This window comes from Symsagittifera roscoffensis, chromosome 5, assembly GCF_963678635.1.
Source record: "Symsagittifera roscoffensis chromosome 5, txSymRosc1.1, whole genome shotgun sequence".
In the NCBI taxonomy this organism is placed as follows: domain Eukaryota; kingdom Metazoa; phylum Xenacoelomorpha; order Acoela; family Convolutidae; genus Symsagittifera; species Symsagittifera roscoffensis.
Genome location: NC_087066.1, coordinates 57288370 through 57315715, shown reverse-complemented (window position 1 = coordinate 57315715; position 27346 = coordinate 57288370). Strand labels below are relative to the sequence as shown.

At 33.6% G+C, this 27346-nt stretch overlaps 2 protein-coding genes across 2 annotated transcripts in view; one reads left to right on the top strand and one right to left on the bottom strand.

Moving 5' to 3' along the window:
* The window catches only part of LOC134846922 (putative leucine-rich repeat-containing protein DDB_G0290503), a 325348-nt gene that overhangs the window by 193427 nt on the left and 104575 nt on the right, over positions 1–27346 (top strand). The window lies entirely within an intron of this gene.
* On the bottom strand, positions 1879–8718 carry LOC134845832 (mediator of RNA polymerase II transcription subunit 4-like). Its single transcript, XM_063862921.1, has 3 exons — positions 7131–8718; positions 2922–3087; positions 1879–2452 (listed from the first exon to the last, which is right to left on the bottom strand). Exons 1-3 carry the CDS (start codon positions 7361–7363, stop codon positions 2288–2290), a joined length of 564 nt encoding a protein of 187 aa, XP_063718991.1. The 5' UTR covers positions 7364–8718; the 3' UTR covers positions 1879–2287.

Genomic DNA, 27346 nt, shown 5'->3' with positions numbered 1-27346 from the left:
TTGTTTAAAATGTTTAGAAAATTGATCGAAAACATTCAAGCCACGGATCCGGAGATTAGGAGGCTTACAGCCCAGCTGAACCATGGGCTCTTGTAAATAGTCAAACACAAATGGCCCAGCTGATACTTGAAGTAGCTCTTTGAGCATTCCTTAGAATATGTTTAATTGATGCGGAAGGAAATGCGTAATTATCAGTGCGTGAAAAACGGACTTCACCCAAAACCATAGTGGTTTCTCTGATAAAGCAAGGAATTTGCTACTTATTCGGAGAGATACCTACTACTCACTCTTTTAATTGAATTCTTAATCTAAATTTAACTGGGCAGTTTTCGAGAAAAACTTTTCAAAAAATTGGTTAAAAAAAGCCCAAGTTTGACTTCTCAAAATCTTTAACGCTTGTCTGCTAAAGCAGAGAAATAAACCCTGATGCAGGGCAGATTCACAAACATTGTTCTTTTGATTGAATCCTTAACCTCAGATTTAGCACAATTCTTTTCGAGAAAAGTGAAAAAATTTCTGACTAATTTCTGACTATAAGATGTGGTTGTGCTAAATTTATACTAAATTCTCTGCCAAAATTAGGGATTTGCAGCTGAAGCAGGGAAAATGTCACCAACCTGTTTTCTCGATTGAAAAATTGATTTCAGATTTGGCAGGGTAAAAGAAAAATGAAAAAAAATATCTCATAAAACGATAAAATATTCTATAAAAGAATTTTTTCTTACGACATGCGAAAATAACTCAAAACAATTTATTGTACCCTTTACAATTTTACCCTTTTGGAAAATTTGTACCCTTTTTTCAGTTGAACCCTTATTCGCAGATTTGCGAAGTTTTTTTGAGAAGAAAAGTTTCACAAAATTCCCAGCCTTTTTTAAAACCATTATTTTATACAACAAACAGGGCGTAGCCGTTTCTCCTGTGAAAAGTTTGATTCAACTCTCAACTGGGCCGTAGAATAAGCGGTTAGGTAGAAACAAACTAGCGTAAAATGCAGATACAGCGACGAAAAATTGCTGCGAAAAGGCTATCATTCAAAAGCTTCTCAAAACAAACCTTATCCCATAAACTTTCATAAAACCTGTTATTATCAAACAGGAACTTGCTAATAATAAGGCGAAATTCAAAACATGGCATTAATACTCTAATTATAACATGCTATACAGTAAGATCATATCTGAATACTTCTAATGAACTCAGTTTTTGGCCAAAAAAAGACGAGGTTTTCACACAGAAGCAAAGCTGCACTTCGGTAACACCAGCGATAAAGCGAAAAAAAATCGGGAGCTTTAAAATGCACAACATTTTGCATTTAGTAATTTGGAATACAATAGACTAAAGGCAAGCACACTAACTTTGCATGCAAGAAAATAAAATGTAGTAAACCAAATTGCATATGAGTTTTGCATTTCGAAAATCTCGCGAAATATATCGAGTTGGAAACCTTTAGAAATGGGATTTTAAATACTATACTGTTGTATGAAACAAATAGCTTTTTTCGGTTTAATTGATGAATTAAATTAAATATCAACTGTTAAATTATTACTAATCAAATATCCATGGGATTATACTGCTAACGCATCCTACTGATTCAAATGCCACCAAAAGTAGCACTTTTATTTGCGATTTAGGTTAGAAAAAAGTTGGATCGTACCAACGCACTACGCTACGCTCGTGTAAACAGGTCTTCAGGATATGAGGAGAGTTTCCGCTGTAAGACCTCTCGTGGGGGTAGGCCTTCAGAAGATGAGTCGAATTTCCACAGTGCGGCCTGTTAAAATTGTTCACGAGAAAACAAGTCTAGTACACGGTTGCAATACACTTGCTCTCGCAAATGTAATTAATGAAACGAACGTTAAGTTCATGCTGAAACTAAAGTTTGATACTAAAACGTAAATTAAAGGTTCACTTCAATGCAAATTCTATTCAAGTTTAAACAACAAGCATCGGGTTCTCATTACAGCAGTTCAATTTTTCAAAACAAAGTAAATACCTACTGCAAAAATTAGTCTCATAAATTCGTAGTTTTGAAGGCGAGCTTCATGTAATGTTTTCAATCAAACAACCATAATTTCTACAAACGGCTCTGAAAAATAAGCGTGTGATGGCCCAGTAGTGACGGACCACTAAATATCTCATTTCACCCCTAAGATCGATCATCTTCGCTTCGAATTTACACCAGGATAGCATAAGTTTGGTTGTCGCAGCAAATCAAAATCATCTTATCAAACTGTTGATTTCTAGTTTTGACCGAATTTAGCTTTTTTCTTAGCGCGTAGCACAATGATTATACACTTTCAGACGAATCGCTCGACATTGTTTCCACGTCATCCAAGCGACTATTGCTGGCTTGATGCGGGAAACTGGATTCGACGCCTCCTGGCTCTGATTGAAAATGAGCACTCTTCATCTCCCATTGATTCGTCAAACTGTTCGATGTCGACGAGTTTACCTGAAGGAAAAACAAAAAAAAATTTTTTTTTTGTAAAAGCAACAGGACAAGCATACCGAAACTTGAAATAATTTACGAATTATTATCTAATAGCAACATGAACAACATACAAGAATTTTCTTCGCTGCTTACCGTAGCTGATCACTTGATTGAAAACTTATCACTTTTTATTAATTTCGGGGTTGTCAAATGTGCGCTCCATGGTCAAACAACATAAAAAGAGCAGCGGGTTGATGTTCACAGCAGAATGCTGCAAGAGCAAGGTAGAAAAGAAGAAAATATATACCCAAAAAATATCAGAAACAAATTTAACTTAATTGAAAACGTTGGAACCTGAAATATGGCTAACGAGATACCACACACGATAAACTACGAGCTTGCTTTTAGGTCTCTGAAATCTAAAAGAGCGCCATTCCTAGCTCGTAGAGGAACAATTTTTCATTATCGAACAGGACTGGAGCTATCTAACCATTTCTACAGTAGATGATGCGGTAGACTCCATTTGCGCTTCCCGAATAGAGGGAGGGACTGCTTCGAGAAAGAGGTCAGCAGGAATGTTTTCAACAGATGTGATCTGCAACTCATTAAGTCGTCCCAACCATCCTGCCCGCATTTCGTTTTCTGTAGGGTAGGGCCTGAAAAAAGGATGCACCGAGAATACAAAAATACTTCAAAATTTGGAGTCTCACTGAAAGTTTGCGAATAATACCAATTTTTAAAGCAGCAGGTGCCAAGAAATCGCCAATGCTATGCAGCAAAAATGCCACCAAATATAAATAAATTTGTTAAGCGCGCATTCAACCTCCGACCAATCGATTAAGCGTCTTGGGTCCTTCTATCTGTGCCACGAGCGCTTGATTATCGGCTAACTCTAGCCACTGAAAATTAGAAAAAAGCTATGAAATTTGAACGGTACAGAGCGTGATAAGAGCAAAAGTGTCATTAAATGAGCATTTTTATTTGCGAGTTTGGTTTTAAAAAAATCAATCATATTATACCACAACGCTTACAAGCTCGCCTGTATAAATATAGCCAACAGACAGTTGGAAAAGCGTTAACAAGCTCACATAAACTACTGTTTATGGGAAAAAACTAGTACTGATTTCCAAATTTGATATAGAACAAATTATACACATAGGCGAAGCGGATGCAGTTACGCAACACTAGCTTAATTGTTGTGATAAACATTTTGAAGGGTTTCAGGGAATTGATTGAGTGAATTGATTGATTTTAGTACCGGGGTTGTATCTATCTACTCTGCATATTCATTGGACCATACGATCAAGTTGATTCCATAGGACGATCGATAAAGTTTCTCAGTAGAAGTTTTACTTTCCCTGGTTTGAGCTTCAACGAGAACGCTAGAAAAGATTTGCAAATCCTACCGGAGAAAGGAAGACTTGGTAGTTCACAAAATTATAATTTGTCAATTAGAACAGTTCAGCATCCCCTCATTGAAGCAATAACAACATCCCTTTTTCCATCCCAGATCTCCTGCATTTGATCCTACGTTAACAGGATCGGATAGCTTGTATCTGGTACTGTCACCAGATTGACACGAAAAATAATCAGAAAGACTTGAAGGACAACAATTCCCACCATGGACGCTAAGGGAAAACTATTATATCGCAGCAAACGAAAATAAAAAAACACATTTATCCTCGAAGATTTCGCCAAGTTTCTTCGTGTCTCGTCTGAGTTTATACTGCTCTCAACTGTTTGGAGGAAAATTGGCAAAATCATCTCATTCAAAGAGAAGGGAAAAAGCAAAAATCAACCATCTCAAAAACGATGACCCCGAAAGAATCAAGACCTCACGCGAATACAGTCAAAAAAATCGAAGAGGGTCACTCTTATGTAATCCAGTTTTAATGACTTCGTGCCTTTGGAATTTTGTGGCTTAGGAGGGGTATCGTTGGACGGAATATTCAGGCTGCGAAAACTCGAAGCCAATCAGCGAAATACCCCTGTGGGGAAGGCAGTAAATGAGTGTAAAGATGGGTCCTTGCCTTGCAAAAATACCAGGCCTTCTTTGACTGTGTAAAATTGCCTTGATAATTGCAAACAACAAGCTACGAAAGATAACTCCGAGCCAGACAATTAAGCTCTTAATGTCAAGAATTATCAGGTATGAGGAAAAACTTGATGAAAACAAAAATAATGCTACTGAAATTTTCAGCTAACGTCGAGAAAACGTTTAACCCAAATTTCGGGAGTTTGAACCAAAGGAAGAATCGAAAATGAACGTAATACTAGAGCAGCAAGTAAAACTTCACAAATGAAAATTGTTTGACCCAAAACAAGCTGAAATAAAACCTAAGAAAATGAAAATAATAATGCACGAAAAACTTGTCCAACAAGAAAAATGCGGGACCATCAACAGCTGCTAGATAATAAATTATTCTTTTCCGAGTGAAAGGGCGTTCAAAACAAATAGAGGATGACCGATGAACGAATGGAGGATGACATTAAATTCTTCAATGACTTTTGTTTTGAGGTTTGTACAATCAAATGTTTGATCTTTTTAGACTGACGGTGATCTGTTTTGATCGAAAGTGCTTTCATTAAAGCTCACGCATTGATTGTTTTTCCTGAGCGACTTTAGTTTAAATGCATTGGTACTCGACGAAGAGGCAAAGAGAAAAAAAACTATCAGACCTGTTGAAGCAAAGACTTCGGAAGATCTGATAAAACACAAATTGGTCGAGGCTAAAGAAAGGGACGGCGATGAGTCAAACCAAATGGTCTATTCACTAAGCGGTTACTGCGAACGACATTCAAATTCATAAAAAAATTAGTCGATTCAAACCATCAAAGAAATGAAATTGAATAAGTTCGAGCTTCAAACCACTGCTTTACAATGTACGGAATCTGTAAAAACTATATCGACAACAAATGAGTAGTCTCAACAAATGATATAGGGAATGGCGATATGGTTTTAATTAACTAAATATCATCCTGAGTGATAGACCAGTAAAATGGACAGGTATTTCCAGCCATGGAGGAGTAGATTGGAATTAGACGCTATATTAAAGCAAATAAATACAGAAGTGCTCGAGTTAAGTGAGTCTTTCAATCTGGATAAAATTTTCGTATCTGAACCTTTTTTTCTTAGCAGTGTTGTACAGTTTACCAAAAGGAAGTCTATATCGAATCAGCAGTCTTAGCAAACTAATCTTGCGGGAGACTTTAACTTGCCAGCCATTGAATGGGGATCTTGTTTCACAATCAATTGTCACGATACTGCCTTTGTATCGAAAACTATAGAAACCAGCAAGAGACAAGTAGTCAATTTACATACCGAATAAGTTCCTGTCTAGATCTCGTTTTCAGTAACATCGTCGCCTTGATTGCATAAGTGAAACAAATGGAGGACCCAGCTTCGTTTTCTTATCATGTGTCCATAGCAATTGATCTGATAGTCACAGAAAAACACGAGAAATCAAACCATCACATTTCTACAGTTCCCGCAAATCTGACTTTGGAAATCTGGCGACTGAAATGCTCATCAGCCCTTTCTACCTTTGTTACAAGGAATGTGAATGTAATTACCGTTTGTGGTATAAATTTATCTTTGAATTAATTGATAAGTATACGCCTCGTAGAACTCTGAAAAGTCTTTCACCCTGGATTTGCCCAGAAACCTCCCATGAATACTCCAAAGAAAAGCCAAAATCAAATAAAAACAAAAATTTTTTCGAAGAAATAAGAAACTGTTGTCTGGAATGATGTTTCTTTGTGCGGAAAACACTTCCAGAAACACTTTCGACGGCGTTTAATGAAAATTCAAGGAAAATTATCAAGCGAGAAAAAAAATCAAAACCTTTGAACTATATATATTCTGAGATTCGGAAAAGAGCATACAATTTATGGTTCCCTCCAACGACCCTAAGTTAAGCTAGCCGATTAAATATAAGCTGAAATCATAAGGGCCGAAAAACTTTTTAGGCGAAAAAAACAAAAGAAAATATACGAAGTCAAGTTAAGAATTACAAAATGCAGGAGTGAATGAAAACATAAAAAGTAACTACAATGAAATCTGCGTACGGCAGAAAAAATCAAGATGTGGCAACTAAGCCGACATAACATAGCAAACAATTTTATTGAAACTTGTGAAAGCCATGAGAAACTTGTGAAACAATTCGAACCCAGGACCTTTACCATCCCAGGCATATTCGTTAACACCAGACAAAGTGCGCCGGAGACGCTTAGATTATTGAGTTCATTATGAACCAAGATACCAAGTGATTCTGTTAAACAAATTGTTAACCCAAAAAAGTCTATATTCCGATTTGATAACGCTTACTAATCGCAAGCGTAAATATGCCAATTTGGGGTGATTGATTCTATAATCTGCTTTACTCTTAAGTTGTTTGGCAGTTTCGAAGTTTTGCTAGTGAATTGATATTTTTCACAATTCCAGTTTAAAAAAAAAACAGCAGTAGTAAATCCAATTCGGAAAATTTTCCTTGTTTTCACTCACTTGGGACCATTCCTCTAAATCAATATCTTGAATGGGACTCATATTAATGGCAATATTTCTAAGCGAGTACCATAGGCTATTGTTTTCCGTTCTTAACCCAGGACAACTTGTGCTCTATTCATGGGATTTTCGGAAAAAGCTTTATTTATTATTTTCACAATTAAGTACTTTAAAACATTTTTACTCTCCCGTTACCTTCTAGGGTCACCTTGTTCCCAATTTAAAGGTGCAGCAACTGAGTGATCTACGCTTATGTAGTGCGAATATTTGACAAGGTCATTCAGATCAACACTATGCGCTTTCCGACATCTAGTCAGCTTGTTTTGAGCTTGGAATAAAACTTCTTCCAAGTTGAGTTCTGCTTCTTTCATCTGCCGAAAGGCAACAGTTAATTCTTCAGTTTTGATCAACTCGTCAGCTGCCTCCATTATCTAACAATTTTCATCTGAGCGAACACTTTTAATTAAAAATGTGCACATTTTTGGCAATCTTTCTTTTTTCTACAGAAAGGTTATATTTACTTTTAAAAGAATTAGGTATATTTATTTATAACACGAGGCCAGCACACTAGCCAGAACACTAGAGTGCAATATAAAATATTAGAAGTAAGCCTCGAATTAGCAAAAAATCGGGTGGATCTAGTCAAGTCAAGTTTTTTTATGACCATTAGGCAGTGCCTCTTGTGGTCATTTCAAATGTTCTTTCTCCGTTCCAATTCGTACATGTCAATTCCAATCGCTTTCCAATGTTTGTCCTGTTTCCACTTGAATTCGTCGATGATCCTGCTTTGCACTGTTTCCTGTGGCAGATTGTTCCAGTCGAGAGGTGCTGTTATCATGAAGAAATTTTTTCGCATTTCTAGATTTGCTACTACTTTACATGCGTTACCTCTAGAATCGCTATCATTCCACTCGAATAGTCCCTCAGTGGCATTCATATCATAAAAACCATAGCAGATTTAATACATTTCGTTCAATGTCCCTCTTTTCCTTCTGTATTCCAGCGATGATAGATTCAGTTCTTTAAGGTATTCGTAATAGGATAGATTTTTTATACCACTAACTAGACGCGTCGCTCTTCTTTGTACGTTTCCCAAAAGATCTTTTGATGCTTGATCAACCTAGGGTGCCAGATTAAGTTCGCAAAATCGAAGTGTGGCCGTATCAAGCATTTTTAGATGTTTAAAAATACTTGTTTCGTGACTTTAGTTAAGCTTTCTTTAATTACTGCTATCATGCCGTTTGCCTTATTGGCTTTTTTATTGATGTGTGTTTCAAATGTCAGTTTGTTGTCAAGCCAGATACCCAGGTCTTTTTTGAGTTGCATTTCTTTTATGTTTTCGAAATTGATTTTATAGTTCTTCAGCATATCCATTTTCTTGGTTCCTATTGTCATCAGGGATGTCGAATACTCGGACTTTTTGATATTCGTTATTCGCCGCGGCCCAACTATTCGATATTCGACTTCGGCCGAATAGTGCCCTTACTATTCGGATTCGGCTTCGGCCAAATGTTACTACTCGAACAACTATTCGGATATTTGGTTATTTTCCCAAAAAACTTAGCATAAAAGTTTGATACAACAAATTCTATAAAAAGTATTGAACATAGCAATTTTCAAGTAGAAAATAGGCGCTCTGGATCAACACTGGACGGACGAAAATTTTCCAGAAAAGCGAAAATGTCAAACTCATCTAATTGGCAATTGTTATTGAACTCTGCAAAAGACAAACCTTCTTCCACAGCCACATATTGATGATCATTAGACGCCACCTGTGTGGCACTTTCGGGTTCAACAGCGAACTTTCGAATAGTTTCAAAAAAACTTGCGTGTGTTTAGTCATCGAAGTCGTTGACGCCCCAATACTCTTAATCAAAACATTGCATTTAATGCACTTTCTTCCTTCCGTTTTTCTACCACCTCGATATTCCACAAGAAACTTTTCATGCCATTTTGCCACTCCTTTTTCTTTTCTATACTCGCACTCGGCAGCGACATCAGACTCTTCTACATTAGCCATCTTAAAAAAAAACAGAAAAATATTGTGAAACAAAACAGTAAACCAATATTCGGAATATTCGGGTTTTTTAGCAGTGGACCCTGGATTATTCGGTATTCGGCAAAAAAAAAAAATATTCGGATTCGATATTCGGATTTCAAAATTTTAATATTCGGATTCGGCTTCGAAGTGCCGAATACTCGGTATTCGGGTCGAATACTCGGATTCGAATCGATATCCCTGATTGTCATGTGAACACATTTGTCGATATTAAAAGACAAAAGACTCTCACCAGACCAAATTTCTAGTGAATGTAAATCTTCATGTATGCGTGTTACATCTTATTTGTCTTCAATTTGACGGTATAATTTTGCATCGTCAGCGAATAGATAAATTTTTGACGCTATTTTGTCCGGCATTGTAATGATGTATATTAAAAACAGTACTGGGCCGAGTACTGAACCCTGGGGTATGCTACTTTTTACTGGCTGCCATGAGGATCTTGAATCGTTAATTATCACTCTCTGTTGTCGTCCCGAAAGAAAGCCTGTTATCCAGTTCAAGGTTCTTCCAATTACTCCATATTGTCTAAGAACTCCGATCAGTCTTTTATGTGGTACCGAATCGAAGGCTTTCTTGAAGTCCAAGTATATCACGGGCTTCTGGTTTGTCCATTGCCCTGGTGAAGTCATCAATTACTTTCAGGAAATGTAAGTTCAGCGAACATTCAGATCGAAAACCGTGTTTTGCATTTGTTATAAGCCCTTCTTCATTGAAATGACCCATTAAATGCTTTTGAACAAACTTTGCGAACAACTTGCAACATATTGATGTTAAACTGATTGGTCTATAAATATCGGCCATCTATTTTTCTAACCTTTTTTGAATTTTGCAGAAAAGTTAGCCAAATGATTTCTCGTAATTCGAATAGGACCCTAGGATGAACTCCATCTGGTCCAGGCGACATTGAAATTCACTAGAGTCTAGGATTCGATCACCAACCTCCTGCAATCAAGAGATAAGAGATTTCGAGGCTCACGCACTAACCACTAAGCCACGTACGCTTAACCATTAAAAAACACTAGTCACGAAGAAAGCAGCTACATATGCTAAATTACCAATGCGATTCAGCATCACTAGTACAACTAGCGTGTAACTCACCTCCGGTGCTTCGAAAAACCATAAACAACTGCAGATTTGGAAACCAGATTTCCAGCCTTCGAGTGTAATCTAACAGCACCCAATAACAGCATTGATAGTTTCAATTTTTTTTAAGTGCAACCAGTGGGAATAACTTGAGAATACCTCAATGTAGACTTGGAAATTTCAACTTTCGTGATTTTTTATTTTTAAATTTCCCGGAAAAAAGTTTCAAAAAAATTCGTATCTTGGAAAAAAAGACGTTTGAGCACTCATATTTAGAGGCAAGATTTCCAACGCCTGAGAGTAACCTGACAAAAAGTTTTTTTCACCATAAGGTTAGGATTGTCAAATATTCAGAAATTTTATAGTAAATTTTTTTGAAAATTTTCAAAAAATATATCTAACTGTTTAACTTTTAAAAATGTTTCAGTGTTTATTTTTAAAATATTTAAGTATTCAATTTTAAAAACATTTAAGTCTTCATTAAAAAAAATACACTTCCCCATTTGAAATTAATCTATTTGGATGCAAGATTCGCAAACCCTGAGATTACCCTAACAGCGCCTAGATTTAGAGAACGGGCCTTGGAACACTGTGAAGTTCTGTAACTTTCGCCTAGAAGTACAAACCGATGATCCTAATAAAGCTAGGTTCTAGGACGACTGGCTAGCGTCTCAACAGAGCTTCACATGCTTTTAACCGTCTCTGCCCAGGGAATTCGATTTAATGGAGTCGGTCAATATCGTATATCGAAATCATGACAATATTGATATAAAAGAATAAGCTCAGGGTAAAACAGTCCATTTGATTGAAAGAATAATTAGAAGACAACTTAATGTTGAATATCAATATTTTGCTCAAAAATGAAAAGAACTTGGTTGAACCCATACATTTCAATTGAAAAACCCTCTATCTTCAGTAAACACATTTCATTTTCAAATGATATATCGTAAGCCTACTCCTCTCTCAGCTTTAAGTCAGTCATAGTTCTGGTTCTTCCTCTATATCTTGTACTCATTTTATTACTCAAAATGGTTTAATTGATGCAATTTTCTGTATCTTACTATCTGAGCAAAACTCTGTATCAGTCAATATTCTCGTTTTAACTCTGTATCTTTTACTCAAACTATTGAACAAAATGTTCTTCTCAGTGCAAAACAGCAACCTCATGTTCTCTATAGAAATTTTGCTTGATCTAGTACAAATTCAAGTGCGACAAAAACAGTCTCTGGAGTATAGTTAGCCCGAATGAACATCCCAATCCAATTCTGGCACATGATGGAAGTGATGCGAAGGGATTTCAACAAACATCATATGATGTAAGTATCCATCACAGAAAACTAACGAGGAACAATGCAAATCATTCAGGAAAATTTTGAGCATCTGGTAATGAATTATCCCGATATTCTTGACTCTAGGTATGTGGCTCGACCAGTCACCGTTTTTTTCTTTCATAGGGGCGAAGCAAGATCAGTCTAAAATCCCATTGCAAAAGATGAAGGTGAGGGCTTGCCAGAAAAACTGACGTCGCGAAACACACCACAACAACAAACACCAGCGATGGAACCTCGACAATCACTGCGTTCTATAGAGAACCTCCAGAGTTCTCTTCAGCTCTTTGGTTAATATTTTTTGTGCAAATTTCATGCTTGATTTTTATTGCGTTCTTTGTAATAACTAATTTCATCAATTTCAATTTAATTTTGAGAAAAAATGAGAAGCTCAGGGAAAAACAGTCCGTTTGATTGAAAAGCAATTAGAAGACAACTTAAATTAGCGCTAAAATTTGCACGCACTTTGAGAAACTTGGTCAATTTTTGGGCACATATCAGAAAAAAAACAATAGAAAACTGGCACCCAAGTGAAAATACCAGATGTTGTTTGAGTAATGTGAGAGAAAATGAAACAATTTTTGCAATTTGTCAAAAAATGAAAAGCCCTTCTCGCATCTTGTCGGAAAAAAATTCAAACAGTTTCCGCATATTTTAGGAAAATTGAAACAAAAAATTGAAACAAATTTGGCATCTTCTCAAAAAATCAGATCAATTTTTCCTGCAGTCTTAATTTAAAAATTTATCGAGTTCCTTCAATTAATTTTAGTTATTATTAGAACCATATTTTTCAAGTCTGTGGATCAAAATCAACAGAAAAACGTTAAATTAACATAAAAAATTGCGGTAATTTTCTAAGTAATATGTCAAAAAATTTTTAGAACGAACTTTTATTTTTTCGCATTTTCATAAGGAAAAGAGAAATTGGCTTTTTGCGTAGTCTTTTGAAAAACCAGGAAAAAAGTGCATCCTACAAAAAAAATCTTACCAATTTTTACATTTTCCAGTATGTTGTAGATTTTCTGAAAAATTTTTACTTCGTAGAAAATATAATGAAATCTTTGCTCAAAAGTCAGGAAAAATTCCCCAAATGGCAAAATTTCAAAGAGAATTTTTAAATACTTGTTAAACATTACTTACATTTGTCTGTTAAAAAGTAATTAGTCTGGAATAAATTTAACTTTGAAATTTTTTCATATAAAAATGTTCATTTATTTATTGTGAAAAATGCTGGTCCCAGAACTTTTTAAAAACCAGCTTCTCGATAGAGCTCAGAAAAAGTCTTTAAAATTTTTTAAAAATTGAAAAACTAATCCCAACGTTCCACGAATTGATAACATCACATATTAACTTTCAAAGAACAGTGATAGTTATTGATAAATTCGACCAGAGAAAGATAACATCACTCATTAAAATCAAAAACTTCTAAAAGATAGAATCTACACATTAACTCCTAGATTTTTACAACAAATCCATAACATTCACTTCTAGACTCTTCTGATCTTCTAAGTCTTACAAATTTTCATTAAAACTTTAATCAATCAGAAATCCGGGATCAATTCCTTCCTATCAAGTTGATGGGATTGATGAAAAAACCAGTCGGTTTTGTATTTTTTGCTATTTTTTGTTTTCTAACTAAATGAAGATGCTCAATCAGGGTTGTGAAAATTCGAGGAAACTCTTCCTTTTTCAAATATTTTTTTAAAATTTATTTTCAGGCCAACAAAAATTTTTTATTTAAAACTTCTTTAAACAAACAATGTCAAGTATTTTGAAATTTTGAAGAGACAAATTGTTCTCTTTTTTAATCAAAAAGACTGAAACATTGGTAAATTTTGAAGCAGATTAATTACTTTGTACGTTTTTACAGAATGTAAGTAAAATCTATTTTTAGCTGGTAATAAGAAACTGCCTAGAAGATAACATTTCTTTTTATTTGGAAATCTCCTGCAGTTCATTTCATTCCAACTCAAAAACCAACGCGAATAAATTTTTTTTTTAGAAAAAACGGAAATCTATCGCAAAAATTAGCCAATCAAAATTGAATGAGCAAATTACTGCAACCAGTTTGAAATTGTGAAATTGGTACCAAGTCTAAAAAAATCTCGAATTTAATAAAATGCCCCAGTCTAGTGAGAAAAATTTCATAGATCTCTCAAAATCGAGAGAACTAGAGAATAAAAGACATTGAAAACTTAGAGAAGATGTCATATTAGCTATCTCTAAGTCACCTTCGAGAAAAAAATACCTGTTTTCATTTGATTCAAGTGAAAAAAAAAATGATGAAAATGTATATCTATGATATGAAAATAGTTTTCGTTTGGTTACAGACTAGCTTTGACTACAAGTGACTGTATTGAAAAAATTATTGAGTTTGACATCTTCTACAGAAATCCAAAGAAGAGTTTCAAACCCTTAAGAATATCCCTGCATGACTGGCAAAAAGTTGAAACAATTTCTGATAGATGGTACAGTAAAAAAAATGAAATTGATTCAAGAGGATAATTTATCTCTGTTGAGAAAAAACATGATGTGATGCATGAAGAAGAAAGTGACCACGAATTCGGAAAAAAAACTCAATTCTTGTTTCGATTAGATTTTTTGTCTTTTTACACAATCAATAAAACTTCGTTTTTGTTTTAAAATTGGATTTTCTTCTCATTCCAATAAGATGTTGCTGAACCAAAGCTTAATTTTTAGAGATTTATCAGTGCAAACTACTGAAAAACATTTGACAGTTGATTGTTTTATCACAAAGCTTACCACAAATTTGATTGTTTTATCCCTATGCACAGAACCATGACAACCAATTGAACATTCATTATTCTTCAATAAAACAGATTCATCTTTTGAGTTTTGAATTCTTCAAACTCTGTCCAGAAACCCTATACCAAGATTTTACGTGGAAGCAAGTTCATGATTAGAACTTAGATAATGCCTTGTAAATTTTTTCCAAGTAAATTGTCTGTTTGCTTTACTTGTCATTTTTTCGGCTTCTTTCTATCGTAAGTTATGCTGAACTACCCGACTAATTTGCATGAATACTTCTCCGCTTCATGTAACTATACTTGAATAGAATCTGTGTCTGAACAAGGTGTTGTGACAGTCAATTTCTTGATATATCTAAACACATTTATGTATCTCTAATTTCTAATCTATGTAAAATTTAGCTGAGAGTTGTTTCTATTAAAAACAAATGAATTTTAAAAATCTCTAAATAACTTAAAGCGTTGTGATTACTCACACAAAAATCTTAAGTTACTATTTGTTTCTCGTAAAACTAGATGGAAACAGAACTAGATAGTGATTTTTTACTATAAATTGAATTAACGCTGGGGTGAGCTTGATACATAGCAGCAGACATCTGGAAGAATGTTTTTTGGAGAAAATTATAGATTTAAATAGTAAAAATACCGCCAACGCAATTTCCATTTATGAAATATTTATATAAAACATTCCATGTTTGGTACTATTCCCATATATGGAATTCATGATGACTTTTTCTGTTTACTTCCTTTTTAATTTAATCTCAAAATCATTTTTCTCATTTCTATTCATCTGATCAGTCTGTTTTCCAAATGAAAAAAGTACTCAAGAAAAGACACTAGTAACAATTATTTTGAATTTTCAAAAATCAAACAAAAGGTAGGAGAATTGCTTGGTTCCAAAACTCCTACAAGAGAAAATTTTACTCTGAACCCAGCTTCCAACTAGTCAAGAAAAATGAGAAGGGACAACTCGAAAAACCATGGTGAAAAAGAAAGATTAGGAGAAAGGATAGCAGCAATACAGAATACCGTTGCTCGTTATGCTGAAAACCTTAGACTCGAACCTATTTATGAAGCCAAATCTGGCAAAGATTCATTTATGGATAAGGTGCTCGACATCTGTAATAGAGTTTATGAAATTGCAACAAACGATATGAGGAGGGTGTGTGTCACAATCAAGAGTACAGTGTGAACAAACCACCTAACATTCAGATTCGACTCTTTACTGCAGAAGAGATTGAGGCATTGAAGCAAAGTGCCTTTGTCAACTATACTTTGAATGAATTCAAAGAACTGTCCAACATTTTGGGAGATTCCAGGTTTGTTGATAATTGTAAAGTTCAGTAATGCTTTGTGATGTTTTTTATGTTATAAATGGAATATTTTTTCGCTCAAAACTTTTTTTGGCACTAAAGTGTTCTCCTTAGGTTTAGAAATTTAAGTTCTAAAGAAAGTTTCCGAACAAACAAACCATCTCATTGAAATTGAGTTTAAACATAAAGCAAATAATAATTCATTTTTCCGCTTATGCTTAAAAAACTGAAATAAATTGTTCTGCTGTTTTCTTTCAACAATTTGTTTTATTTGGTCTCCATTTTAAACGAAAGTTTCATTTGAAATGAAAACTTTATAAAACCTTTTCAAATTGCTAAATTTCATTAGTTGTTTTCAAAAAATTTTCCATAGTTTGAAATTTGATTGGTTACATTTGATTGGTTTTGTAACTCGTAATACATAACTTTTGAAAAAAAGATTTAACTATCAAAAAACTTTATTGCTCATGATCAAGAAAATTATTAATTATGAAAAGCAAAAAAACTGTAGATTTTGAGAAAAAATGTGAACTTTCAAACAAACCATCTCATTGAAATTGAATTTAAACATAAAGCAAAAAATATTAATTTTTCCGCTAATGCTTAAAAAAACTGAAATGTTCTGCTGTTTTTTTTCAACAATTTTTTTTATTTGGTCTTCATTTTAAACGAAAGATTCATTTAAAATGAAAACTTTATAAAAAAATTTCAAATTGCTAAATTTCATTGGTTGTTTTCAAGAATTTGTCCATAGTTTGAAATTTGATTCGTTGCATTTGATTGGTTTTGTAACTCGTAATACATAACTTTTGAAAAAAAAATTTAATTATCAAAAAACTTTATTGCTCATGATCAAGAAAAGTTTTAATTATCAAAAGTAAAAAAAACTGTAGATTTTGAGAAAAAGTGTGTACTTCCAACAAAATTGAATGAATTTTATCAAAAACCAGTTTTAGATTAGAAAGAATATTGGAATTTCTCAGAATTCGTATTGATGTTAATAATTGACAAAAAAACCAAGAAAAAACCAAAATACGGACTTTTTTTCAACAAATTTCAATAACTGTTGCTTTTAATGACCAAAAAAATTATTACTTTAACTATGTTTTAAATTTACCCGGACAAAAAATCTAAAAAACATACCTACGAAAGGTGTGAAATCGAGGGTTCTGTACGGATGTCAAGTTTTATATAAATAGAACTTATCTAATTTTCAACTTTCAGGGTTGTTGCCGCCATTTTTCTGAAAAAATGGATGTTTAAGTTACGTTCCATTTAGATTTTATGTTGGAAAGGTATATATATAACAGAAAAGTTATATTTACAATTAAACGAATTAGGTATATTTATTCATAACACGAGGCCAGCACACTAGCGAGAACACTAGAGTGCAATATAAAAAATTAGAAGTAAGCCTCGAATTAGCAAAAAATCGGGTGGGTTTAGTCAAGTCAAGTTTTTTTATGACCATTAGGCAGTTCCTCTTGTGGTCTTTTCAAATGTTCTTTCTCCGTTCCAATTCGTACATGTCAATTCCAATCGCTTTCCAATGTTTGTCCTGTTTCCACTTGAATTCGTCGATGAACCTGCTTTCAACTGTTTCTTGTGGCAGATTGTTCCAGTCGAGAGGTGCTGTTATCATGAAGAAATTTTTTCGCATTGCTAGATTTGCTTTACGTGCTACTACTTTACATGCGTTACCTCTAGAATCCCTATCATTCCACTCGAATAGTCCCTCAGTGGCATTCATATCATAAAAACCATAGCAGATTTAATACATTTCTTTCAATGTCCCTCTTTTCCTTCTGTATTCCAGCGATGATAGATTCAGTTCTTTAAGGTATTCGTAATAGGATAGGTTTTTTATACCACTAACTAGACGCGTCGCTCTTCTTAGTACGTTTTCCAAAAGATCTTTTGATGCTTGATCAACCTAGGGTGCCAGATTAAGTTCGCAAACTGGAATTGTGGCCGTATCAAGCATTTTTAGATGTTTAAAAACACTTGTTTCGTGACTTTAGTTAAGTTTTTTTTAATTACTGCTATCATGCCGTTTGCCTTATTGGCTTTTTTATTGATGTGTGTTTCGAATGTCAGTTTGTTGTCAAGCCAGATACCCAGGTCTTCTTCGAGTTGCATTTCTTTTATGTTTTCGCATATGATTTTATAGTTCTTCACCATATCCAAGTTCTTGGTTCCTATTGTCATGTGAACACATTTGTCGATATTAAAAGACAAAAAACTCTGACCAGACCAAGTTTCTAGTGAATGTAAATCTTCATGTATGCGTGTTACATCTGATTTGTCTTCAATTGGACGGTATAATTTTGCCTAGTCAGCGAATAGATATATTTTTGACGCTATTTTGTCCGGCATTGTAATGATGTATAATAAAAACAGTACTGGGCCGAGTACTGAACCCTGGGGTATCCTACTTTTTACTGGCTGCCATGATGATCTTGAATCGTTAATTATCACTCTCTGTTGTCGTCCCGAAAGAAAGCCTGTTATCCAGTTCAAGGTTCTTCCAATTACTCCATATTGTCTAAGAACTCCGATCAGTCTTTTGTGTGGTACCGAATCGAAGGCTTTCTTGAAGTCCAAGTATATCACGGGCTTCATGTTTGTCCATTGCCCTGGTGAAGTCATCAATTACTTTCAGGAAATGTAAGTTCAGTGAACGTTCAGATCGAAAACCGTGTTTTGCATTTGTTATAAGCCCTTCTTCATTGAAATGACCCATTAAATGCTTTCGAACAAACTTTGCGAACAACTTGCAACATATTGATGTTAAACTGATTGGTCTATAAATATCGGCCATCTATTTTTCTAACCTTTTTTGAATTTTGCAGAAATGTTAGCCAAATGATTTCTCGTAATTCGAATAGGACCCTAGGATGAACTCCATCTGGTCCAGGCGACATTGAGAATTCACTAGAGTCTAGGATTCGATCACCAACCTCCTGCAATCAAGAGATAAGAGATTTCGAGGCTCACGCACTAACCACTAAGCCACGTACGCTTACCCATTAGAAAACACTAGTCACGAAGAAAGCAGCTACATATGCTAAATTACCAATGCGATTCAGCATCACTAGTATAACTAGCGTGTAACTCACCTCCGGTGCTTCAAAAAACCATGAACAAATGCAGATTTGGAAACCAGATTTCCAGCCTTCGAGTGTAATCTAACACCACCCAATAACAGCATTGATAGTTTCATTTTTTAGTAAGTGCAACCAGTGGGAATAACTTGAGAATACCCCAATGTAAAGTTGGAAATTTCAACTTTCGTGATTTTTTATTTTTAAATTTCCCGGAAAAAAGTTTCAAAAAAATTCGTATCTTGGAAAAAAAAGACGTTTGAGCACTCATATTTAGAGGCAAGATTTCCAACGCCTGAGAGTAACCTGACAAAAAGTTTTTTTCACCATAAGGTTAGGATTGTCAAATATTCAGAAATTTTATAGTAAATTTTTTTGAAAATTTTCAAAAAATATATCTAACTGTTTAACTTTTAAAAATGTTTCAGTGTTTATTTTTAAAATATTTAAGTATTTAATTTTCAAAACATTTAAGTCTTCATTAAAAAAAATACACTTCCCCATTTGAAATTAATCTATTTAGATGCAAGATTTGCAAACCCTGAGATTACCCTAGAAGCGCCTAGATTTAGAGAACGGGCCTTGGAACACTGTGAAGTTCTGTAACTTTCGCCTAGAAGTACAAACCGATGGTCCTAATAAAGCTAGGTTCTAGGACGACTGGCTAGCGTCTCAACAGAGCTTCACATGCTTTTAACCGTCTCTGCCCAGGGAATTCGATTTAATGGAGTCGGTCAATATCGAATATCGAAATCATGACAATATCGATATAAAACAATAAGCTCAGGGTAAAACATTCCATCTGATTGAAAGAATAATTGGAAGACAACTTAATGTTGAATATCAATATTTTGCTCAAAAATGAAAAGAACTTGGTTGAACCCATACATTTCAATTGAAAAACCCTCTTAAATTAGCGCTAAAAGCTTGCACACACTTTAAGAAACTTGATCATTTTTAGCGCACATATCAGAAAAAAAACAATGGAAAACTGGCACACAAGTGAAAATACCAGATGGTGTTTGAGTAATGTCAGAAAAAATGAAACAATTTTTGCAATTTGTCGAAAAATGACAAGCCCTTCTCGCATCTTTTCGGAAAAAAATTCAAACATTTTCCGCATATTTTAGAAAAAATTGAAACAGTCTGTCTTCCAAATGAAAAAAGTACTCAAGAAAAGACACTAGTAACAATTATTTTGAATTTTCAAAAAATCAAGCAAAAGGTAGGAGAGTTGCTTGGTTCCAAAACTCCTACAAGAGAATTTTTTACTCTGAACCCAGCTTCCAACTAGTCAAGAAAAATGAGAAGGGACAACTCGAAAAACCTTGGTGAAAAAGAAAGATTAGGAGAAAGGATAGCAGCAATACAGAATACCGTTGCTCGTTATGCTGAAAACCTTGGACTCCAACCTATTTATGAAGCCAAATCTGGCAAAGAATCATTTATGGATAAGGTGCTCGACATCTGTAATAGAGTTTATGAAATTGCAACAAACGACATGAGGAGGTGTGTGTCACAATCAAGAGTACAGTGTGAAGAAACCACCTAACATTCAGATTCGACTCTTCACTGCAGAAGAGATTGAAGCAATGAAGCAAAGTGCCTTTGTCAACAATACTTTGAATGAATTCAAAAAACTGTCCAGTATTTTGGGAGATTCCAGGTTTGTTGATAATTGTAAAGTTCAGTAATGCTTTGTGATGGTTTAGAAATTTAAGTTCTAAAGAAAGTTTCCGAACAAACAAACCATCTCATTGAAATTGAATTTAAACATAAAGCAAAAAATATTAATTTTTCCGCTAATGCTTAACAAAACTGAAATGGTTCTGCTGTTTTCTTTCAACAATTTTTTTTTATTCGGTCTTCATTTTAAACGAAAGATTCATTTGAAATGAAAACTTTATAAAACTTTTTCAAATTGCTAAATTTCATTGGTTGTTTTCAAGAATTTGTCCATAGTTTGAAATTTGATGCGTTACATTTGATTGGTTTTGTAACTCGTAATACATAACTTTTGAAAAAAAGATTTAATTATCAAAAAACTTTATTGCTCATGATCAAGAAAATTATTAATTATGAAAAGCAGAAAAACTGTAGATTTTGAGAAAAAATGTGAACTTTCAACAAAATTGAATGAATTTTGTCAAAAACCAGTTTTAGATTAGAAAGAATATTGGAATTTCTCAGAATTCGTATTGATGTTAATAATTGACAAAAAAACCAAGAAAAAACCAAAATACGGACTTTTTTTCAACAAATTTCAATAACTGTTGCTTTTAATGACCAAAAAAATTATTACTTTAACTATGTTTTAAATTTACCCAGACAAAAAATCTAATAAACATACCTATGAAAGGTGTGAAATCGAGGTTTCTGTACGGATGTCAAGTTTTATATAAATAGAACTTATCTAATTTTCAACTTTCAGGGTTGTTACCGCCATTTTTCTGAAAAAATGGATGTTTAAGTTACGTTCCATTTAAATTTTATGTTGGAAAGGTATATATATAACAGAAAAGTTATATTTACAATTAAAAGAATTAGGTATATTTATTCATAACACGAGGCCAGCACACTAGCGAGAACACTAGAGTGCAATATAAAAAATTAGAAGTAAGCCTCGAATTAGCAAAAAATCGGGTGGGTTTAGTCAAGTCAAGTTTTTTTATGACCATTAGGCAGTTCCTCTTGTGGTCATTTCAAATGTTCTTTCTCCGTTCCAATTCGTACATGTCAATTCCAATCGCTTTCCAATGTTTGTCCTGTTTCCATTTGAATTCGTCGATGAACCTGCTTTCAACTGTTTCTTGTGGCAGATTGTTCCAGTCGAGAGGTGCTGTTATCATGAAGAAATTTTTTCGCATTGCTAGATTTGCTTTACGTGCTACTACTTTACATGCGTTACCTCTAGAATCCCTATCATTCCACTCGAATAGTCCCTCAGTGGCATTCATATCATAAAAACCATAGCAGATTTAATACATTTCTTTCAATGTCCCTCTTTTCCTTCTGTATTCCAGCGATGATAGATTCAGTTCTTTAAGGTATTCGTAATAGGATAGGTTTTTTATACCACTAACTAGACGCGTCGCTCTTCTTAGTACGTTTTCCAAAAGATCTTTTAATGCTTGATCAACCTAGGGTGCCAGATTAAGTTCGCAAACTCGAATTGTGGCCGTATCAAGCATTTTTAGATGTTTAAAAATACTTGTTTTGTGACTTTAGTTAAGCTTTTTTTAATTACTGCTATCATGCCGTTTGCTTTATTGGCTTTTTTATTGATGTGTGTTTCAAATGTCAGTTTGTTGTCAAGCCAGATACCCAGGTCTTTTTCGAGTTGCATTTCTTTTATGTTTTCGCAATTGATTTTATAGTTCTTCACCATATCCAATTTCTTGGTTCCTATTGTCATGTGAACACATTTGTCGATATTAAAAGACAAAAGACTGTGATCAGATCAAGTTTCTAGTGAATGTAAATCTTCATGTATGCGTGTTACATCTGATTTGTCTTCAATTTGACGGTATAATTTTGCATCGTCAGCGAATAGATATATTTTTGACGCTATTTTGTCCGGCTTTCTAATGATGTATATTAAAAACAGTACTGGGCCGAGTACTGAACCCTGGGGTATGCTACTTTTTACTGGCTGCCATGAGGATCTTGAATCGTTAATTATCACTCTCTGTTGTCGTCCCGAAAGAAAGCCTGTTATCCAATTCAAGGTTCTTCCAATTACTCCATATTGTCTAAGAACTCCGATCAGTTTTTTATGTGGTACCGAATCGAAGGCTTTCTTGAAGTCCAAGTATATCACGGGCTTCATGTTTGTCCATTGCCCTGGTGAAGTCATCAATTACTTTCAGGAAATGTAAGTTCAGTGAACGTCCAGATCGAAAACCGTGTTTTGCATTTGTTATAAGCCCTTCTTCATTGAAATGACCCATTAAATGCCTTAGATCAAACTTTTCGAACAACTTGCAACATATTGATGTTAAACTGATTTGTCTATAAATATCGGCCATCTATTTTTTTTAACCTTTTTTGATTTTTGCAGAAATGTTAGCCAAATGATTTCTCGTAATTCAAATAGGACCCTAGGATGAACTCCATCGTGTCCAGGTGACATTGAGAATTCACTAGAATCTAGAATTCGATCACCAACCTCCTGCAATCAAGAGATAAGAGATTTCGAGGGTCACGCACTAACCACTCAGCCACGTACGCTTAACCAACAAAAAATACTAGTCACGAAGAAAGCATTTACATATGCTAAATTGCCAATGCGATTCAGCATCACTAGTATAACTAGCGTGTAACTCACCTCCGGTGCTTTGACAAACCATGAACAACTGCAGATTTGGAAACCAGATTTCCAGCCTTCGAGTGTAATCTAACAGCACCCAATAACAGCATTGATAGTTTCAATTTTTATTAAGTGCAACCAGTGGGAATAACTTGAGAATACCCCACTGTAGAGTTGGAATTTTCATTTTTCGTTATTTTTTCTTTTAAGTTTCTCGGAAAAAGTTTCAAAAAAATTCGTATCTTGGAAAAAAAAGACGTTTGAGCACTCATATTTAGAGGCAAGATTTCCAACGCCTGAGAGTAACCTGACAAAAAATTTTTTTCACCATAAGGTTAGGATTGTCAAATATTCAGAAATTTTGTAGTAAATTTTTTTGAAAATTTTAAATAAATATATCTAATTGTTTAACTTTTAAAAATGTTTAATGTTTATTTTTAAAATATTGAAGTATTTAATTTTAAAAACATTTAATTCTTCATTAAAAAAAATACACTTCCACATTTGAAGTTAATCTATTTAGATGCATGATTCGCAAACCCTGAGATTACCCTAACAGCGCCTAGATTCAGAGAACGGGCCTTGGAACACTGTGAAGTTCTGTAACTTTCGCCTAGAAGTACAAACCGATGGTCCTAATAAAGCTAGGTTCTAAGACGACTGGCGTCTCAACAGAGCTTTACATGCTTCTAACCGTCTCTGCCCAGGGAATTCAATTTAATGGTGTCGGTCAATATCGAATATCGAAATCATGACGATATCGATATATAACAATAAGCTCAGTGTAAAACAGTCCATTTGATTGAAAAAATAATTAGAAGACAACTTAATGTTGAATATCAATATTTTGCTCAAAATGAAATGAACTTGGTTAAACCCATACATTTAAATTGAAAAACTTTCTATCTTCGGTAAACACATTTCATTTTCAAATGATATATCGTAAGCCTACGCCTCTCTCAGCTCTAAATCAATCATAATTCTGGTTTTTCCTCTATATCTTTTCCTGATTTTATCACTCAAAATGGTTTAATTGATGCAATTTTCTGTATCTTTCTATCTGAGCAAAACTCTGTATCAGTCAATATTCTCGTTTTTACTCTGTATCTTTTACTCAAACTATTGATCAAAATGTTCTTCTCAGTGCAAAACAGCAACCTCATGTTCTCTATAGAAATTTAGCTTGTTCTAGTACAAATTCAAGTGCGACAAAAACAGTCTCTGGTGTATAGTTAGCCCGAATGAACATCCCAATCCAATTCTGGCACATGATGGAAGTGATGCGAAGGGATTTCAACAAGCATCATATGATGCAAGTATCCATCACAGAAAACTAATGAGGAACAATGCAAATCATTGAGGAAAATTTTGAGCATTTGGGAATGAATTATCTCGAGATTCTTGACTCTAGGTACGTGGCTCGACCAGTCACCGTTTTTTTTTCATAGGGGCGAAGCAAGAAAACCCCATTGCAAAAGATGAAAGTGAGGGCTTCTCAGAAAAACTGACGCCGCGAAACACACCACAACAACAAACATCAGCGATGGAACCTCGACCATCTCTGCATTCTATAGAGAACCTCCAGAGTTCTCTTCAGCTCTTTGATTATAATTTTTTGTGCAAACTTCATTCCTGATTTTTATTGCGTTCTTTGTAATTAACTAATTTCATCAATTTCAATTTATTTTTGAGAAAAAATGAGAAGCTCAGGGTAAAACAGTCCGTTTGATTGAAAAGCAATTAGAAGACAACTTAAATTAGCGCTAAAAGCTTGCACGCGCTTTAAGAAACTTGATCATTTTTAGCGCACATATCAGAAAAAAAACAATAGAAAACTGGCACACAAGTGAAAATACCAGATGGTGTTTGAGTAATGTCAGAAAAAATGAAACAATTTTTGCAATTTGTCAAAAAATGAAAAGCCCTTCTCGCATCTTGTCGGAAAAAAATTCAAACATTTTCCGCATATTCTAGAAAAAATTGAAACAATTTTGGCATCTTCTCAAAAAAATCAGTTCAATTTTTCTTGCCTTCTTAATTTAAAAACTTTTCGAGTTCCTTCAATTATTTTTAGTTATTATTAGAACCATATTTTTCAAGTCTGTTGATCAAAATCAACAGAAAAACGTTAAATTAACATAAAAAATTGCGGTCGAAGTCATCTATATAGTAAAATTTTCTAATTAATATGTCAAAAAAACGAACTTTTAGTTTTTCGCATTTTCATAAGGAAAAGAGAAATTAGGTTTTTGCGTAGTCCTTTGAACAACTAAGAAAAAATTGCATCATACAAAAAAAACTTACCAAGTTTTACATTTTCCTGTATGTTGTAGATTTTTTGAAAAATTTTTACTTCGTAGAAAATATCATAAAATCTTTGCTCAAAAATCAGTAAAAATTCCGCAACTGGCAAAAATTTCGAAGAGAATTTTTAAATACTTGTTAAACATTACATACATTTGTCTGTTAAAAAGTAATTAGTCTGGAATAAATTTAATTTTGAAATCTTTTCATTGGAAAATCTTCATTTATTTTATGTGAAAAATGCTGGTCCCAGAATCTGGTTTTTTAAAAACCAGCTTCTCGATAGAGCTCAGAAAAGGTCTTTAAAATTTTTTAATAAATGAAAAACTAATCCCAAGGTTCCACCGGAGAAATTGATAACATCACACATTAAATTTCAAAGAACAGTGATAGTTATAGATAAATTCCACCAGAGAATGATATCATCACTCATTAACATCAAAAACTTCTAATTGATAGAATCTACACATTAACATCTACTCTTCTAAGTCTTACAAGATTTCATTAAAAATTTATTCAATCAGAAATCCGGGATCATTTCCTTCCTATCAAGTTGATGGGATTGATGAATATACCAGTCGGTTTTGTATTTTTTGCTATTTTTTGTTTTCCAACTAAATGAAGATGCTCAATCAGGGTTGTGGAAAAAACAATTAGAGGAAACTCTTCCTTTTTCAAATTTTTTTTTTAAATTTACTTTCAGGCCAACAAAGTTTTATTATATAAAACTTCTTTAAACAAACAATGTCAAGTATTTTGAAACTTTGAAGAGACAAATTGTTCTCTTTTTTAATCAAAAAGACTGACATATTGGTAAATTTTGAAGCAGATCAATTACTTTGTACGTTTTTACAGAATGTAAGTAAAATCTATTTTTAGCTGGTAATAAGAAACTGCCTAGAAGATAACATTTCTTTTTATTTGGAAATCTCCTGCAGTTCATTTCATTCCAACTCAAAAACCAACGCGCGAATAAAATTTTTTTTCAGAAAAAACGGAAATCTATTGCAAAAATTAGCCAATCAAAATAGAATGAGCGAATTACTGCAACCAGTTTGAAATTGGTACCAAGTCTAAAAAAAATCTCGAACTTAATAAAATGCCCCAGTCTAGTGAGAAAAATTTCGTAGATCTCTCAAAATCGGGAGAACTAGAGAATAAAAGACATTGAAAACTTAGAGAAGATGTCATATTAGCTATCTCTAAGTCACCTTCGAGAAAAAAATACCTGTTTTTCTTTGATTCAAGTGAAAAAACAAATGATGAAAATGTATATCTATGATACGAAAATAGTTTTCATTTGGTTACAGACTATCTTTTACTACAAGTGACTGTATTGAAGAAATTATTGAGTTTGACATCTTCTAAAGAAATCCAAAGAAGAGTTTCAAACCCTTAAGAATATCCCTGCATGACTGGCAAAAAGTTGAAACAATTTCTGATAGAGGATAAATTGTTTATGAAATTGCAACAAACGACATGAGGAGGGTGTGTGTCACAATCAAGAGTACAGTGTGAAGAAACCACCTAACCTTCAGATTCGACTCTTCACTGCAAAAGAGATTGAGGCAATGAAGCAAAGTGCCTTTGTCAACTATACTTTGAATGAATTCAAAAAACTGTCTAACATTTTGGGAGATTCCAGGTTTGTTGATAATTGTAAAGTTCAGTAATGCTTTGTGATGTTTTTTATGTTATAAATGGAATATTTTTTCGCTCAAAATTTTTTTTCGGCATTTAAGTGTTCTCCTTAGGTTTAGAAATTTAAGTTCTAAAGAAAGTTTCCGAACAAACAAACAATCTCATTGAAATTGAATTTAAACATAAAGCAAATAATAATTCATTTTTCCGCTTATGCTTAAGAAAACTGAAATAAATTGTTCTGCTGTTTTCTTTCAACAATTTTTTTTATTTGGTCATAATTTTTAACGAAAATTTCATTTAAAATGAAAACTTTTTTAAACTTTTTCAAATTGCTAAATTTCATTGGTTGTTTTCAAGATTTTGTCCATAGTTTGAAACTTGATTGGTTACATTTGATTGGTTTTGAAACTCGTAATACATATATTTTGAAAAAAAGATTTAATTATCAAAAAATTTTATTGCTCATGATCATGAAAAGTTTTAATTATGAAAAGCA

What these genes read in the sequence shown, in the direction of transcription:
- LOC134845832 (XM_063862921.1), bottom strand. Translation starts at nt 7,363, where the DNA reads ATGGAGGCAGCTGACGAGTTGATCAAAACTGAAGAATTAACTGTTGCC. An exon ending in GAACAAGGTGACCCTAGAAG is followed by an intron (nt 3,088 to 7,130) that starts GTAACGGGAGAG and finishes TCCTTTTTTCAG; the next exon opens with GCCCTACCCTACAGAAAACG. An exon ending in CATCATCTACTGTAGAAATG is followed by an intron (nt 2,453 to 2,921) that starts GTTAGATAGCTC and finishes TTTTTCCTTCAG; the next exon opens with GTAAACTCGTCGACATCGAA.